General features: G+C 50.2%; 2 protein-coding genes across 3 annotated transcripts in view; both read right to left on the reverse strand.

Annotated features, from left to right (window-relative positions):
• Positions 1 to 102: 102 nt before the first annotated feature.
• On the reverse strand, positions 103 to 6,295 carry ada2a (adenosine deaminase 2a). 2 transcript variants are annotated; one of them, XM_084476937.1, is made up of 11 exons: positions 6,152 to 6,295; positions 5,195 to 5,521; positions 4,491 to 4,710; positions 4,171 to 4,384; positions 3,951 to 4,078; positions 3,730 to 3,820; positions 3,351 to 3,459; positions 2,556 to 2,713; positions 1,444 to 1,646; positions 808 to 897; positions 103 to 658 (listed from the first exon to the last, which is right to left on the reverse strand). In XM_084476937.1, the coding sequence occupies exons 2-10, from the start codon at positions 5,490 to 5,492 to the stop codon at positions 810 to 812; spliced, it is 1,509 nt and encodes a 502-aa protein (XP_084333063.1). In that variant the 5' UTR covers positions 5,493 to 5,521; positions 6,152 to 6,295; the 3' UTR covers positions 103 to 658; positions 808 to 809. The 2 variants fall into 2 exon arrangements, with proteins under 2 accessions (XP_084333063.1, XP_084333062.1); XM_084476936.1 differs by having other exon boundaries at positions 103 to 897.
• Positions 6,296 to 6,566: 271 nt separating this feature from the next.
• The window catches only part of cecr2 (CECR2 histone acetyl-lysine reader), a 33,513-nt gene continuing 21,832 nt past the window's right edge, over positions 6,567 to 18,247 (reverse strand). Inside the window, exons 9-19 of the mRNA XM_084477843.1 lie at positions 18,090 to 18,240; positions 17,299 to 17,428; positions 17,154 to 17,191; positions 16,950 to 17,041; positions 16,680 to 16,806; positions 14,827 to 15,188; positions 14,382 to 14,531; positions 12,574 to 13,390; positions 10,164 to 12,153; positions 9,467 to 9,553; positions 6,567 to 9,308 (exon numbers count right to left, since the gene is read on the reverse strand). Coding sequence (XP_084333969.1) covers positions 9,502 to 9,553; positions 10,164 to 12,153; positions 12,574 to 13,390; positions 14,382 to 14,531; positions 14,827 to 15,188; positions 16,680 to 16,806; positions 16,950 to 17,041; positions 17,154 to 17,191; positions 17,299 to 17,428; positions 18,090 to 18,240 — 3,909 coding nt within the window. The 3' untranslated portion in view covers positions 6,567 to 9,308; positions 9,467 to 9,501. The remainder of the gene's footprint in view (positions 9,309 to 9,466; positions 9,554 to 10,163; positions 12,154 to 12,573; positions 13,391 to 14,381; positions 14,532 to 14,826; positions 15,189 to 16,679; positions 16,807 to 16,949; positions 17,042 to 17,153; positions 17,192 to 17,298; positions 17,429 to 18,089; positions 18,241 to 18,247) is intronic.

The raw sequence follows: 18,247 nt of genomic DNA on the forward strand, positions 1-18,247 counted from the left end.
TCTGGCATTGCTGTTTTAACCTAATCTTATTGTGTTCAATGTGTTAATCTGCAGTGTTAAATTCATCAATGTTTATTCATGACCTACCTTTTTGGAGAAATCTTAATTTAAGAAAAATCTAAAATCTTTATTGAACATCTCAAAAGTACAATTTCCTTCAATTTCACATGTTAAAACAGTAGCAAATCCTCTGGCCAATTATCCTCTGGCAAATCCTCTGGCCTCCCCAATGTCCTCAAAGAAGCAGAGGTATACATCATTACAGTTGAAGTTGAACAGTTGTCACACAGACACCTGTGAAGTGGCTCTGACACTCAGGACATGGGTAAATGTCGTCATTAGAAACATGTTGAGAAATATGGACATTATACTGCTTTTTATCCAGATGAATGCAGCTCTCCGCCATTTGGCGACGACGTTGATGTCTATGTGCTTATGTCTTTTAAACCAGTTTATTTGACAGTCGAACACAGGGTTTCTGGCTGAGCAGGTGTTACGTGCGGACATGTCAGAGCTCTACCTCCAGAGTTTGGTTCATCCTGCGTGCCCTGGTTACCCAATGCACCTGAGGGCCACAGCCTCACCCAGATAGCGTGTTATCCTGTTTGCCCGGTGCAGCCTCCTCCAAATACGTCTTTATTCTGTTTGCTGTTCATCCCTGAAGAAAAACTTAAATTACATTCGACAAGTTTACTATTCCACTTGTCATTTTTCCCTTTTCCATGAAGGCAGTAAACAAGGCATACGATCATGTATGCAGTACGTTTTTCATTGGGTTTACACAAATAAAAAATAAAAAGACTGCACCCTTATAGATTTTCAGTCACAAATTGGTTCCATTTTGTTTGCCACAAGGCCATGGCTTTTTCTTGCAGATTTGGTGGCAAGGAGCTGTACCTGCAAAATGTACAGAATATTAGTAAAAAATATATTAGCCATTTAGAAACATGTGCAACACACTTACATTAGTCAACTCATTACTTTTGTTAAACATCTATTTAAATTGAGTGTTTAAAGCGTGACACCAGAACCCAGGGTTTTTTCTTTACACATCAATTGTATCTTTAAGTAAAAGTGAGATCAGCTTGTCCATTCTTAAGGAGAACCAAACCCAACATCACCTGCAGAAAGGTTTTGAGTAGATGGCTCCCTCTCTAGGAAAATACATGCTGTTGCATGCATGATCTCTGATTGGCTAAAATGGTTTCCCAGTCACCTGCTGATTAAGCGTTACTGCAACACAACTGTCCTCCACTAATTAAACTGAATTGATCACCTTCACAGAGGCAACATCATTGGACAAACAAAGGTGGGGCTCATATATCTGATACTTTAATGTACATGGAAATGGTAGTTGCCCAAAACCATGGACATATATACATAGATGCTGCAGTGACCAGTCAGGGGGGTTGAATGTAATTTAACCTTGTAACAAACACCTACCTAATGGAGTTCATGGCAAGCTCTTTTAAAGACCCCAAATGGTTGCTCGGTCCTCCAAATCCAACAAACGCCTCATAGAAATCGTCAGAGAGACCGCTGGCACCAAACATGGAGGGGTCATCAGAGCTGATCACCAGCGGGTGCCCCTCTGACATCAGCACCGCAGCTGGGTGGTTACGCAGATCTTTGACCAGCTTCAAAACCTGCAGCAGAGATACAGGAGCTTGTTCCAATTGACCTGTCGCTAAGCTCCGCCCTTAGAACGCAGATGAGCCAATGACATTCCAGCCTCAACTATACTCGGATGCTATGCTTGGACAACTCCATTGAAAACAACAGGGAGGAGGCATAATACAATTAAATGGTGGATTTACTGTATGTTGTTTGTGTAAAAAAAAATTTACATGGTCAAACGATGTGCTTGGGGTACATGTAACACACAGTCGGTATCCCGAGAGGCTGCAGAATGGGGTATATTTCATCCCTTTTCCCAAGCCACAACGGGACAAGAAAAAGTGTGTAATGTGGATCAGACTGTGCGGCAGGCCAGAATACCAACTGAATTTAAGCTTGTTACCTTCTGTATGTATTTTAAAGTTTTGAACACACCCCTCCATAGCGTAATGTAGTCCCTTTCGATTGATCCTGGAAGGAATTAAATCCTTTTTCGCCCAAAACTTCTCCAAAATCTGCTTTGATATACTGTCAGCTGACATTTTTCCATATGTTTTTGTTATTGAGTCTGGTTTGTTTGTCCAAGTTCGTCAAGGTAACGACGGGGGGCGTGACCTAGCGACAGGTCAATTGAAACTCTCATTTGAATTCCATTATACTGGTTGTCATTCACAAGCTATGCTACCCTTTATTCCCATGCAAGTCCCTACTCTTACAATTATATATAAATGTCATAGAGAATATTTTAGCATTAGATTAACAGTTTTTTTTAATTTTTATTAATTGTAGTTTTTTTTTTATCATATTTTGGCGCCTCACCACTCCCAGGTGAGCCAGGTAGTAATTTGAACACTGTTCCCAAGCGAGTGACTAGTGCATCTGCAGCTGCACAAACGTTGTTCTGGTGACAATAAGCGTCCTTTTCCATGACTCCATACCTGGTTTGAGATGGGGCAAACCTCCAGAGGCACCCCATTCATCTTGGATAGCCTCTTGGCCACCGGGTGGCGCAGAATAGCAAAGCCGTGGCCGATGCGGGAGGTGTTGAAGAGCAAAGCATCCAACACGTTCTGGTCCGACTCTGTGCCCTGCAGATCTGCATGAGACAAGACGGGGCTCTGATTGGTCGGTTCATATCAGAAGGGTTTTAGAGCCCAATGTGTTTGTCGCTAGGCCCCGGATCAAAATGCATTACTCCAGTTGTTTCATATTACATAACTGACCTGTCTTCATTTATTCCTTGTCTTTTTGAGTATTTTATGATTTTGGAATGATGTGAAATGTCAGCATTTTGAAGCTCCCCGAGAAAATTGAATTGGAACTACACCGACTGAGCTCAGTTGGCTGCCATCCTGTGGTTCTTTCTTTCTTTCTTTCCTTCCTTCCTTCCTCCCCTAACCTCAGTCAGTAAAATCTCAGTAAAACATTGATTAGGTCCTAAGACACAACATGGCACTTCCAACAGGACAGGGACAGGTGTATTGTTGTAGATGGTGGACACTTGATTAAACACTGACAGAACCTCACACAATGGCTGTGCTGCTTATTTAATCTTGATTTATGCATCGACCATGAACAAATTTGGTGCCACATGATTATTGGCGACCGTTGCAGGGGGGGGACAATTATGAATCCAGCCTGCAAGGTTATCCAATTACGTCTGTGGTCTTAAGACTCCCATAAACTGGGACTTGGTGGGCTTGACTTTAGATTAGGGGATGGGCTGAGCTCACCAGTCTCTCCGGCATGGAAGAAATAAGAGAGGTTGGAGCCTTGAGTAGCTGGTAGAGAGAGGGCCTCTCTGAAGTCCCAGAGTGACCGGCCAGCGTCCTCCTGACCCACCTAAACAAACAAACAAACAAACAAACAAACAAACAAACAAACAAACAAACACGCACACACACACTTAACAGCAACACTAACAGCAACACTACTTTTTTGCAATGCTGTCAGGACCACTAAAAAAGAGCGACAATACAATAGCATTACATTAAGAAATGACAGCCATAGGATCAATTATGGATAATGCAGCTTCCCACTGCGTACACCCCCTGATGAGGCATGTTTGAAGGGAACCCTGTGCTAGCATTGAATGAGGAGAAAATCCCTCACAAGGTCAAATCCAGCCATGGTCTCAGGGAAGTCCACTTGTAACTTCATGGCCTGCTGTACCGCCTTGGTGAGCAGTGATGGATCTGTCCCCCTGAAGAACACACAATCAAACAGAAAGCTTGTCATAAAATCATTTAGATAATAAGAAGGAATTATTATAATTAATAACAGGTAATCATACAATTGTATGTTAGTGTGGGACACAAGAGTATTTGTTCAACCTGTTTACAGTGAAGATGACTCTGGCTCCAAAGAAGTCTGGGTTCTCTTCCACGAACTGCCGCTTGGTATCTTGGTAGGTCTTCATAGTCCACTCTTTGTCGTGAGTGCTGCCGTCCAGCTCGTACGTCTGGTTGCAACAGAAAATAACCCTGAGGAGTCTCACTCAAAAGGATAATCTGAGAAGATGGATTGATTTGAGGGCAAATGGCCAACCCTTACCTCAGGAAGTAAAGCGCGCACTTCCACATACAGAATATTGTCCCTGTAGAACTGCAAAAGGCCTTCATGGAAGTAGTCTTTAAAGACCGGCGCGTAGGTCACAAGGCCCCAGGTGGCCTTAAAGGCCTGTTCGAAGCGCTGCCAGACTGCGCTCTGGCTAGGATAGGCCACCTCCGGGTCTTCCAAGGTCCAGAGGGTCATGTTGGATATGAGGCTGGTTACACATAGAAGAACCAATTAGCTAAAGGATCTATGTTTCACATGTCATCACCTCACACAGAGAATGACATAGAGGCGATCAGACCTACAGGTGAGCCTACCTGTCATCCAGGTCTGTAACGTTGACCGTCTCGGCCCTCAGCTGCTCCAGCAGGGTCCAGGGAGAGCACTCTGACACTGGTTTGGGCTGCCCAGAGGAGAAGTAGAATCGGACCGACCGGTCATCGGTGAAGCAGATGTAGCAGTGGGGTCGATAGGTCACGTTCTTCACCAGCCACGCCGGATCGACCATCGCAAAGTCGTGGACATGGAGCGCAGCGCCTGGTGCCACATGGAGAGGCGATGGCCAGATTATTTGGCAGCTTACAGCGACATTTTATGATTTTCACCATACTGTTTTTTTGGCTAACAGACAGGTTACCTTAGCAAAGTGCCATCACTCCAAGAATTGCAGAATTGCCCTGATTTGACCAGTGAGACCTTGGTCATTCATTAGGGTGTTTTGTATATTTGTATAATGATCAGCAATCACTTGTCAACGTAGACAGTGATGTGATGCCCGCCTAAAAGATACTATTGATTTCCATTCAGTGACTTAAATTCACTATGGAAAGAGAACACCTACATCTGCAGGACTCGTGTGAAGTAAATACACTAGGGGCTACAATACCAAACTAGAAAATGCAGCGAGTGCTGTAGAGTAAAGTGCTGCCTAGCAGCACTCACCAATACGCAGCAGGGCTAAACAAACATTCTGTGTTGGTTATCAAAGGCCTACTCCACTAAACGACTGTTCAACTGATACCTTTGGGCATCTTTTGCAGCAGGCCGTAGATGGGGCTGCTCCTTATCAGAGGTCTGGCCTTGAAGAAATGCAAGGCAGGAAGGAAGTCTTTTCGCTTCATTTCATCAAGCATCAGGTTGCTTAGACGAGCATCCAACTGCTGCTCCTCCGGTGAAAGCTTAAGATGTCCCCCTAAGCGCATCGAGGCTTCCAACTTTATGAACTCTTCCCTCTGCCTGGGGTCTGGGTAGCTCATGCCCAGGGCCAGGAGGCAGGATAGTAGGCACGCAACGGCCACAGAGTGGCGCTGGAACTCCATCGCCCGGAAGAGACAAAGTGGCGAAATAACTGAAAACAAGGCAGTGATATAAAGCTGACTAAAATAAGTACAAAACCATTTTCGGGGCAATGCAAAGTTGAAACACCCTCTATCACATGCGATTTTATTGGCATGGGCTGGTCACCATCACATGCGAACATAACAGCACTTTTTGATCCATTAAAGCATAATTCGCATTGTTTCGCATAGCTCTACCGCTCAGTTTCTACGCAGAATCTAATGTCGGCCTGCTTAAAAGGTTTAATGTAGATGCATTTTCTTTATTTCATGACAACTTGTAAATTAGAAATCATTTGCGTTTAAGAGTGTTGTAATACGTGGGCTTTGGCGCCCCCTGTGTGCACATGGTGAACAGCAACACTTGGGTTGGGGGTATTGTTTACACGAACGCGTCAACGGGTTAGCAATGTAAACAACGGTTTAACGACAAATAACGTCGAAACGTCGCTCAACGCATTGGTTGTTGGTTTTAGACGTGGCTATGATACAATCGCCCGTCCATTTAAATGCTGTAGTACGAAATAACATTGTAATATTACTCGGATTGTCAACAATAACCTCTAGCCATATAAAACCGGATTACGATGTTAAATGTGGTGTTCAGCCAGCACCAACACTCTCTGTCGCAATGGACGTACCTCTCCGGCGAAAAAGTGTTCTGCGTGATCCACCAGCATAGGTTGCAGGGATATTTAAATACACACCAACCTCTCCAAGCCCTGCTGCTTCCGACTTCTTCAATGCCAGTGATGACCCCTGAAACCAACCAACCAGCTGGGAGTTGGTTGGTGTTCCACTGTGAGGGGGGTGTACATTAATGACGTCTGCGTTGTGGTTGTGGCCCAGCGCACCTGCGTTTGGATCTTTTAAACTTTTTCCCAAGTTCCCCATTCGTCTACTTTCACTTCTCACTCTACAACAGTGCCTCTGTGCCATGCATTTGTTCTTTTGATTATATGAACTTCTGAGATCCATAGATTCTTTTTCAGGAAAAGTATTTTATTTCTAAGAATTGTACAGTATAGAAAATACTTCGGTCCATTTCCAAAATAATCTATGTCAGTCAGATAAGAACTTGTAAACGTCACATAAGAAATAAACATACAGGGCCTCTTCCAATGCTGCCATGCTACTGAGGTAAAAGTCAACTTCTCCAAAAGGAAACAAACCCCAAACAGACATCACTTATATTAAAAACGAGTTCATAAATGTACAAAAATTCATAAAAAAAAATGAACAAATAAATATGATTCACATTTAAACATGCTTTTCACTAGTGCTGAGACAGCAGAGTAATAGTGAGAGGGGGGGATTGTATGCAGACTACCAGTCTTCATTTGCAAAGTCTACACACCAACATTACAAACAGTCTGTACAGTTTACAACACTATCACAATCTCAAAGATCCCCCAAAAACAAAAAAACACACCCCCAGCATCCTTAATACACTAGACAGCCCAAGTGAAAACATTGCCTCGAATGAGGCCAAATCTATTATGCCCACCATACAACGCTTTCCTATTCAGGCAAGAAAGTCACAAGACTTTGCAGCACTAGTATAGTACAGCAATACAACTATTAAATGGTCAGTGTAGGTCATTTTCCACCATCCCTCATGTGTGCCTTTAGGTTCTAGAAGTCGGCCACAGAGATCAATAGATCGCCAGCTGTACAGCAATAAAATATATATTCACCACCTCGCCACCTGATGGTCCCCTTGTAGGCATGCACACACATAGGCCCCATCTCGTATTTTACAATAGGGAGTGCTGAAGATAGCATTACTCCTGACATAGTGTCACATCATTACAATTCCCGCCTTGCTTTGTTGAAGGACAGCAGTGCAGCTACTTGCAACAGACAGTTGACAAGAAAAGTCTGTACACATTTTTTTTAAGCTATAAAGTGTATATAAATGACAGGCCAAGGCAGAGTTGTTGACTTGCGCAACTGTATTATAACAAACAAGGAAGTGGAGGGTTTCGGTGGGTGCCAGGAACTCCCAAGCGGCATTATGAGGTAGATTCTTCACTGCACCAGTGGCACAAGGTGCAGGGACGACTGTTTCCCAAGAAAGCACATCAGGTGCTTCTTGCATTCCAACTGAAAGGAAAAGTGTGACACCATAAGGCTACCATTGTGTGTAAAACAGTCAATTTGATTACCTTACATTTTTATCACCTCGCATCAAAATTGGATACAGGTGAAGTGTTCAAATCAAACTCGGGCCGACAATAGGGGACAACAAACAAAACACACACACACAGAAACCGGCAATTCCGTTGACAGCGAGTGGAGCACATGAACACAACACAACTCTACACGTGTAATCACTGGGTTCCACACTTCAATCAAGTCCCATTGCCATCGTATGTTGCTCCGATCAATTCAATAAAAATACCCGTATAGATAAACTGTACGCCCTGAGGATTTATTATTGATCTACTTAAGCTATAAAGAAGGGGAGAGCGGGACAGAAGCAGTTGGCTCAACAACCCTGCAGGGCGGTGTATCATAACACCCCAAATAATGTCCTTTATTACATCAGTCGGGGCCCCGCAGGTTCAGGGGAAAACTCAAAGCGGAGGGGGCCGGTAAGGGATTCTTTTATTAGGCCGGGAACATGGCACCACATAGGTAGGGTAGGGCAGGTCCACACACACACACACACACACACACACACACACACACACACACACACACACACACACACACACACACACACACACACACACACACACACACACACACACACACACACACACACACACACACACACACACACACACACACACTCTTTCCCCTGGAGTATAGGGGGGATGTGATTTTTAGCCCTGGTGAAACTGGACCAGGCGTGGATGACCCTTCATCTCGGGACAGTTTTGTTTGTTTGATAATCATCTTAACCGTGCATCAAAGGCTGGTCTCATTCACACATCCGTACATTCAATAACAAAGACCAAGGCTTCCGGGCGAGGCCGTCGTCTGTGGACGGCAGGGATTGGTTGTTAAGTACCTCTGTGTTTTGTTACTTAGACCTGAGTTAAGAAAAATAATAGTTCAACTACAACGTGTCTTCTGCTCCTGGACCAGCAGCCTCATACTCTGGAGAGCAAACTAACCACGGCATATAAGGAACAAAGGCAAGTAAGCCAGTTTTAGATTGAGGTGACAAGACAGTCCAGTGAAGAGCAAAAAGGGCCGTCCAGTGTGACTCTACAACTATTCTACACCGTCCCGACTGACCGTGGTCCAGTAGTTACTGGCAACAGCTCTCTGTCCTGCTGTGAGGCAGAACCTTGGGTTAAAGTCCCACAGGGGGCACAGCCCTGGCCAGCTCCATGGGCAGACACCAAATGTCCTTTAGAGGGTCTTTACAATGTCACGTTGTACTGGACCAGCGCTGAACGTCCTCTGGCATGGAGGCAATATCCATCCTTTTGCCCCACTTTGAGATATCTAACAAAATAGGTTCCACGCAGGCAGCAGTAAAATCATACATTCTATGGAAATTCTAGAAAAACCCAAAAAGAAATCAAAGGGTGTAATTGCGTTCCCTTTGCTGGACAGTAAGGAGACTTTAAGGTGTGTCGTTTCAGATACAGTGGTCCATCAAGTGTGAGCCGTCTCCTCTGTTGTTCCACCAGGCCCAATGCTGAATTCAGATAAACCACTGAACGTGTTGAACCACTTGTCACTGCAGATCCGTCCTCCACAGCTTCATGCACGGCAGACGTGTGTAGGATCGACACACATGCTAACATCTGTTTTGGCAGTGTGCTGCTCACCCGTGGCCTAAAAGGGGAAACAAAATCGAATTGAGTTGGTTTCACTTCACATCACTTTCACATCCGGACGATGAACTAGAAATGTCATAATACATACAAGATTTTGCCCTGAAAAGAGTTTACATGGCTATGGGATGAAGGCTAACACGAAAAAACATGTACTACCTCCCATGCACTCACGGCCCTCATTGTGGGGCTTCTCACACGCCCTGTTTATTGCCCGGCGCACCAGGAGCCGCCATCATCTGCTGCCTGTGACACAAACGACAAACGACAGTCAGGAGAGCCTTCCCCTGCAGCAGCCATCAATAAGGCTTTATTGTGAGTCATAGAAACCAGGAATTGTTAGTAATCAGCAAGTACTGAACCGAAACTCACAATACATCTTTTACGATTTCATAGCAAAGTACGATTTAATACAACCATTACAGTACAGACAGAAATGAAGGCTTATGTTTAAGGAGCCGGTTTTCATTGTCTTCTGTGTCGGGATCCAAAGGGCATAGTTTGTTCCCACCTCATTCATAATAAATGAAGTAGAGGAGATTAGTTAAACGTGTTTCACCTCAGATAGACACTGTTGAAGTTTAATTAAGTATTTTCATTCAAACTGGTCCAGTAGTTTCCTCTACTGGTGGTTATATTTGCCTTGATGTAATTGCTTGCTACGAGGATATTGAGCATCATTGACTTAACAAACAAGAAACGTTTAAAAAGGTCAACAACATATTAGTATGCATTTACAAAATAAGTGAAACGTATTCTATATACACGCTGTTTAAAATGCACAGCTAATTTTAAACAAGCTCTAATTATGGTTATTACAAACAAATGCCCCTCAAGACCATAGTCACTACATTACCCAGGGTGCAGGAAGTGCTCCGGCGTGAGCCCCCTCTGCTGGAGCATCATGCCTTGGAAGTGCCCTCCGGCCTGGGGGTGTCCGTACATGGCCATGCGCGTCTGGCCCGGCGAGTAGGGCAGCTGCTGGGGCCTCTGCAGGGCCTCCATGAGGTGCGGGTGGGGTCTTTGGGCGGCGTAGGGACTGGGATAAGGCTGACCGGGGTAGGGCGAGCCCCCGCCGCCCCGGGACAGCATGTGTGGGGGGGGCACCCCGCCCTGCTGCATCCCCGGGTGCACGGCACGTGGGTCGTACATGAAGCCGGCGGCCAGGTGGGCGGCGGCCGCCGTGGGGTGGCGCTGCTGCTGCTGCTGCTGCTGCAGGGGCTGCAGGCTGCGGCGCCGGGCGGCCGCGTTGTGGCTGTCCAGGTCCAGGATCTCCTTGGGGCTCTCGGGCCTCTCCGTGCTCTCCTCCGCCCGGACCTGCCCGGCCGGGCTGCCGGCGCCGCACGGTTGCTCTTTACCGTCTCCGCCGCCGCCGCCGGACTGAGGCCGAGGCCCCGCCTCAGACAGAGGGGCGGGAGACACCATTCCAGAGCCGCCGGCGGCGGCGGGGGCCTCGGGCCCTCGCGGCGACATGCCCCTCTCCATCGGCCTGGCGGTGGCCCCGGCGGTCGCCATGGGGATGTAGGCGGTGGGGGGCATGGGGTGGCGGGGCTGGTACTGAGCGCGCTGCCAGTCCTCTGAGGGGTAGCCCCCTCGGCTGCCGGGCTGAGCGTGAGCGAGGCCCTGGGGCGGGGCGTAGTAGGGCTGCTGCGGCTGATACTGGGGGTACATGTTGGGATGGGCCTGCGGGTGCTGCTGGCCCGCCATGTGGAAGGGGTACCCGGCGCCTCCCTGCTGCTGCTGGTGGTGGTGGTACGACGGGTAGTGGTTTGGGTTCATGGTCTGGTTGGGGTACGGGTGCTGGGCCGCCGGCGGCACGGGCCTGCCCATGTTCTGATGGCCGTAGTGCGGGTGCGGGTGCGGGGGGCTCCCCAGGCCGTACTGCCCAACAGATCCGTTCCCTTGGCCTTGGGCGTGAGGGAGCAGCACCGAGTTGTTACCGGACGGGGCACCTCGAGGAGCGGCCCGCCCCCCGTGGTTGCCGCCCGCCGGTGGCGTTTGGTGGGGCGTGGGGCTGTAGGACTGCTGCTTGAACACGCCCACAGAGCGCTCCGCGGGCTGCAGGCTGTGCTGGGGAGAGTCAGAGCGGCCCTGGTCCCCCCGTCGGCCGGAGGGCTCAGAGGGTCTCTGGTCCCCGCGGTCCGCAGGGCTCGGCTGCGGGGGTAGCTGGGGGATGGGATGGCTGGGGGGCAGAGAGGTGAGAGGGACGGGCTGGGACGGAGGGTGCTGGGCACCCTGGGGAGCCCCCTGGGGCATCCCGTGCACAGGGCTGGTCTGCTGGGGGGCGTGCTGGGGCGGCTGGTTTGGCGAGGTGAGGTACTGGGCCCCGTTCTGGGGTCGCTGTTGGTGGGTTTGGGAGTTGTCCGGGTGTTCCCTGCTCTGCGGACGTCCGTTCAGGATGTGTGGTGGGGTCCTCTCCGGTATCTGCGGAGGGGCGTTCTGAGGTGCGGTCGGGTGGGTTGAAGGGCTGCGTTGCTGGGGGTGGCTCTGTGGGTGTTCAGGGTCTTTGGCGGTGCTGGGGTGGACGGGGCTGTTGTTATTGCTGCTGCCGTACTGTGCCGAGACTGCGGTTGGGTTGGCGGGCTGGGCGGACTCGTGGCTGTTTGATTGTCCCTGGTAGTCCAGCTCCTGGGCTCGGCCCGCTGTAGGTCCGGGAGCGGTCCGACGCTCCGGGGTTCGGCCCCAGCCGGGCGCTGAGGGACACGGCATTCCCCCAGGAGGGCCACGCTCTGCTGGGCCGGGCAGGGGCCGGCCCTCGTGGTCTGAGGACAGAGAGTTCATTTGTGCTGCGGCCTGGGTGGCGGGGTCGTTGCGTTTGGCAGCCATTTGAGATTCAGTTGATCCTCCTGTAAACACACAGAAACATGGAACTCATTAGAATGGGTCCTTAATGATTACCATTATTCACATTTTACGGATACTTAAGAACTACCCCGTTAATCGTATCTTTAACATGGCAACACAAGCACCAACAAACAAACAAACACAAAAAATTGGGGTGGGGGAAATGGCAGCAGCAAATTGTCACATCAAACCCCATGAATGACAGAAGATTTGATTGGTTTGATTGATATTCATTATGAATGCAATGAAGAGAAACAAAGACATGACACAAACATGTTAAAACCATGACAAGAGGCTTTTTGGTGTGAAACAACACACAGCAAAAACACTAACGACACGCTGTATGTGTGGTGTGCTGTGACTAAACTCCTCACCAAACCAAACGCCTCGGTGAGCAATGTGGGTCATGTGCGGCGGGGTACCTCTGGGCGGCGTGTCTGTCTGCTGGGGGGGCCGTCTGTCTGGGCCATTGTCTCTGGCGGGCCGCAGCAGCTGAACCTCCTGGGGCGGGGGGAGCGGCCGAGGGGCGTACGCTGGGCCGCTGCCAACGCCTGACGGGGGCCCGGCCTTTTGCTGCTGAAGGTTGCCCATGTGCTGGCGAGGGGCCCCCGCGGGGGGTCCGGAGGAGGCCGACAGCTGCTGCAGGGCCAGCATCTCGGGGCTCTCCAGCATGGAGGCCAGCCGCGGCCTGCCGGGGTCTGGGTGCGGCGCGGGCGGCGGGGCCGCGCCGCCCAGAGAGCTCACCGCCGGGGGCATGCGGTACTGGGCGTTGGGGGCGGGCATGTGGGGGTATCCCGCGGCCGGCTCTGGCCAGGGCTTCTGTCCGAGCGGCGGCGGCACCCCGCCCTGATTGTAATGGTGCTGGCCGGCCATGTTGGGGTCGTGCATGTGCGGCCCGTGCGGCCTCTCCTGGGGCTGGTGGTTCATACCAGGCCACATGTTGGACAGGCCCATACCGGGGGCGCCGAAGCCCGGGTACTTGTGCTGCGGGGGGCCCTCGGGGAGGGGGTATCGGTTGGCGAGCGGGTGCATGGCGTGCCCCTCTGGTCGCTGGCGGGTCGGGTACATGCTGGCCTCGGAGGGCGGTCCGGGCTGGAGGGCCACGGGGCGGGGGCCTAGCGAGGGCCCGTGCGTGGGGCCGACGTAGGGGTGCTGCTGTTGGTGCTGGGGCTGTGGCTGGTGGGCGTCTGGACCCATGGGGTACCGGAGACCCCCATGCATGCCGTCACGCATGTGATGCTGAAAGTACAAGTGTTTGTCAGTCAAGTTTCACCAGTTCGTACCATCGGTGCGTAACACACTCCTTACTCTTCTTCCAACATAAAGAATAGTTATTAGGTGAAGAGAAAGGTTCAGGTTTTGGGGATGAAGCAACTTATAACCACAATCTTAGGAACACATTTTGACCAACGAACTAACGAAGATGATTCTGATTGGTATTATGTGGAGACGTCTAACATCGCCAGGACCGATACTGTGCTCATGTATTTCGTACTCTTAAAACTTTTTCCATACAACCACCCGCTATCACTTGACACAATGTCATACAACGTCAACATAGTAATCTATGCCATTTTAGCATGGTTACTGAAATAAGTCCCTGATTTAGAGAAAAAAAATAGGTAAAATCCTATGTTTTTACCATTCTTCCCAAAACACTATGTGAACGTCCAACTCTGCTGCAAACGCAAGTGGTGTTCTTTTAGTGACGTCTGAGTGCCTTTTCAGAGGCACTCAGACGTCACAACCAAGGGGCACCGGCGGCACGGTTTGTGTGGACGTGTGGCGCTCTGCCTGGGGATGGATGCATTCATTAACCGCGTCCCAGGGTTTGGCTTCTTGGTCACTAAAGGATAACGCTACGGTGTGTGGTGCATTTCATATACAACATCGCTCATTATAACGCACATACACAACAATGGTACTAAAAACGGTATCACAAAGTTGTTGTGGGCCGTGACCATGTCGATAACACCCCCCCTCCCCCCCCCCCCCATCTTTCCTCGACCTCTCAGCCCAAAACAGCCCAAACTCTTTCAATTATCTTCGTGTTTGAATTTCCGCTGAAACAGTGGGTTCACTGGCTCTTTGAACTGTCATGGCTGCACCCCTATACAACGCCGTCCATGTGGTAAAGGAAAGCATTTCAATTAGCAAGAAAGGCCTCAAGCATTTGGTCATCAGTGGTTCCCACGACCCCTAACACCGACCCCGCTCTGCGGGTACACACCTGCATGCTGAAGTTGTGCGGCATGCGGTGAAGACCGGGGTCCCCATGCCTGGGTATGTGAGCCCCCTGGGCAGGGTAGGCAAAGCGGGGGTCCATGGCCAGTCTCTGGGAATACATCGGCGGCCCGTGGGGGCCCGGAGGTCCATGCATCTACCGGAGAAAGAGTCGTCTCAGAGTTAGGGAGAATCCATTTAATGAATAGACTGCAACTCTGGGCTCCCATTTCGAATGATGCCGTCAATGCTACAGTTTCGGGTCATCCGACCGCACAAAATATATGGTCGTGTTAATTGATAACGATGAGCAGATCGGCCACATTGGAATCCTATCTTACATCTGAAAGTAGTGCACTAATAAACCAAGTTGCTTGAGCGCGGTACCAATCTGTACACACGCTGCAGTACTTAGTGACAGTAGAGCTGATGGAGACGCTGTAGAGGGCTACCTGCGGTCCTGGACGGTACATCCCGCCGCCGCCCATGTGCTGCGGTCCCGGGGGGTGATGGGGCGGTCCGGTGGCCCAGTGGGGCGGGGGGTGCGGCCGGCTGGGCTTCTTGCCCTCCTCCTCGGCGGGGTTGCTGCCCTTGCCCCCCTGGGCGCTGCGCTTGCGGTGGGCCTGCTCCGTGGCCCTGATCAGGCTGTCGGGCCCCGGCTGCTTGCTGCCGCGGCTGCGCTTCCTCTCCTTGCGCTCGCGGTCCTCGCCGCTCACGTGGAACTCCTCGTCCGTGTCGCCGTCCTCCGAGGGGAAGTGCTTCAGCAGGGCGCGGCTGAAGCAGCGCTCCAGGGAATCCGCCATGTTGGTGTACTCTGGGGGGAGAGAGGGGGAGAGAGAGACAGACACAAGTTAATTTCGACACTCAAAAGTCATAAAAAAATTATCTACAAAAGGTGTGTGGAGGGGTGTCCCAGAAGCCTTACCATCTCTCAGACACAGATATGAAGGACACACACACACACACACACACACACACACACACACACACACACACACACACACACACACACACACACACACACACACACACACACACACACACACACACAGTCTCCTTTGAGTACATAGGATCTACATCCTCTTTTTTTTGCAGACAAAAGACAGAGGAAGTCAGGAAGGCTGCCGTTCCATCACTCTCACCTCTTTTTCTCTGGATCGTCTTATTTTAGTAACAGTGACAAAATGGCCTAACTATTTGACCATCCATCTACTATCAAATAATACGTATGACAAACGTATAAAACATGGGTTCACTGTCCCTTTACATTTATAATCACAATCCTACTTACTAAGCTATGACCTATAGTTTTACATAAATAACATAATAGAATAACATGAATTGATCAAGGAGCCTCATAACTTTACACTTGGATGCTGTCATAGACTATGCCACCATTTTGGTACACAAAAGATGCCACTACAGGCCACCATGGCGTCTCCTACATCTTTGGAAAGGGAGGGCCGAGGAGGGGGTCCTCAGCTGATGGACCACTGCAACCTCAGCGCTAGATGCCCCTCAATCCTACACTCTGCACCTTCAATACTTGTACTTATGAAGTCCCCGATGTGTTACACGGCGACCGCATCAGCCAGGAGAATCACTTCCAGTCACAAACATTCTCTCACCGGCTCATTCCCTCACACTCCACACCACTCATCGATCAGCATGACACACACACACACACACACACACACACACACACACACACACACACACACACACACACACACACACACACACACACACACACACACACACACACACACACACACACACACACACACCGCTGTTGCTGACCAGGTCAAAGGGCGTCAGTTGACCCCCTGGGCTCCTTCAGCCCCCTCTGGAAAAGATTCCTCCCACTCCCACCTCTCCCCCCTCCACTCCCAGGGCCTCCACCTCCTCCCCATCCTCCTCCTCCTTCTCTTCCCCTGGGGAGTGCATTGAGTCGGATGGATGGCTCCAGACAGGGGGCTTAGGGCTGGAATGTCTCTCTGGCACTGCAGGGCCTGAGCCAGCCCCCCCCCACCCCCCTCAGAGCAGTGGAGCACAGCTCAATCACTCCCCATTAATCACTGTCAAGACTGCCCCCGCCACACACACACACACACACACACACACACACACACACACACACACACACACACACACACACACACACACACACACACACACACACACACACACACACACACACACACACACACACACACTAGGTTTCTAGGTTAGAAATCTACGTCCTCTTTTTTGGGCCATCAAAAGACAGAGGAAGTGAGGAAGGCTGCGGCTCCATCGCTCTCACCGCTGTCTTCCCCGTTGTACTCCATGCAGTTCTGGAACATGAGTTTCACGTCGGTGACAAACTCTTCCTTTGCGATGTAGTCGCCTTCGTTCAGCTTCCTCTCGATGGTGGACAGATCCATGGGAGTCTGAATAGCAAAGTAGCGCAATTACCAAACTAACAATGGGACCTAATCCCTCTCTGAAGAGATGGAAGAGCGTGCCTGGACCACTGTATGCCATTTCAAGTCAAAACAAACATGAGGAGCTGCTGCTGCTGCTGCTCTTGTACCTGGATGAGCTCGTGGTAGTTGGGGGCGTAGGAGTCGTCCACGGGCTCCATGAAGGGCCAGGAGTCTTTATGCGCTTTGAGGGTCTCCAACACTGCAGAGAACAAACCAGGTACAACGTCAGAGAGCATTCAATGCAGAGAGAGATGTCAACAGCCGTCTTGCTATTGCCATTGTGCAACTGTTACAAAAGTCACTTATCTTACCTTTGTAAAGCGCAGTGTAGTCATCGTCGATTTCATAACTGAAAGTTGGACACGCGTCAAATGTTACCAGCCGTTTCAAAGCAGAGGAAACAATGCGTTTTGTAAACAGGCCCTGAATGGGGCTTCAATGAAAGGGGCTTCTTACAACTCCTTGGTCTTGCGCGACCTGCGGATGGGCGAGTGAGGGTCCAGATTCATCAGCTCTGGGGGCAGATCTTTCCCCTGAGAGAGCAACCAGGCCTTCTCCTCCCGCAGCTTTCTTCGTTTCGCTCGTTCTGTAAACAAAACGGTACAGGATCAAACATTCAAATCTAAACGCATTATCGCTTTTAAACCGCATCCATGTGGAACCCCGGGGTTCTCAGCGGAGCCAATACAAACCAGGCCCACACCCCTTCAGCATAGACGATTTATCAGCCAGCCATCTTCTATCAGGATCAGTTGATCAAGAGGCCAGTACAGGGTGCGCCCTATATATATGCACACACACACACACCCACACACTTTATCTTTAACATGAAAGGCAGAGAGGGCTGCCAGTCTCCTGTGGTGTGGATTAAAGGCGTTTCAAGGAGGATTCCACATAGGCAATGCACACAGAGAGCAGGTCCTGCTGTTCATCTAGAACGCATTAATGAGGCTCCTCCACTGAAGCACCATCAGCAGTTCATTAACCCTGGCAGATGACATCAGAGGGAAGGAGAAGAGATACTGTGCTTAAAGGCCCCTCCTAACACTGGCCCTCTCAGTCCGGGTGCCCCACATATAAATCACCCGGCTAGAAGCACCGCCCACCAACAGGCATACAGTGGGGACCCATGGATACAGAGGGCCTACTTCAAAAGGGCCATTCTGTTCCTAGATCCCAGTTCAAAGGTCACCTGGGTTGGTGTGACCGATATAGAGGTGTAGATCTGTCTACGGCGCCACCGTTACCTTCCACAGCCTTGACCTTCTCCATCTCCTCCCTCTGCCTCTCCTCCTGCAGAAACCGCTCGTCCTCCCGCCTCTGCTCCGCCAACAGGAGTTGCCGGTCCAAATCCCCGTCCTTCCTTTTTTCCACCTCGGCGATGGATGGCAGGTCGTCCTGAAGG

This window comes from Micromesistius poutassou (assembly GCF_964030765.1).
Source record: "Micromesistius poutassou genome assembly, chromosome: 13".
Lineage (NCBI taxonomy): Eukaryota > Metazoa > Chordata > Actinopteri > Gadiformes > Gadidae > Micromesistius > Micromesistius poutassou.

What these genes read in the sequence shown, in the direction of transcription:
- ada2a (XM_084476937.1), bottom strand. Translation starts at nt 5,492, where the DNA reads ATGGAGTTCCAGCGCCACTCTGTGGCCGTTGCGTGCCTACTATCCTGC. An exon ending in GTCATCTTCACTGTAAACAG is followed by an intron (nt 3,821 to 3,950) that starts GTTGAACAAATA and finishes TGTGTTCTTCAG; the next exon opens with GGGGACAGATCCATCACTGC. An exon ending in CTTGCCATGAACTCCATTAG is followed by an intron (nt 898 to 1,443) that starts GTAGGTGTTTGT and finishes TACATTTTGCAG; the next exon opens with GTACAGCTCCTTGCCACCAA.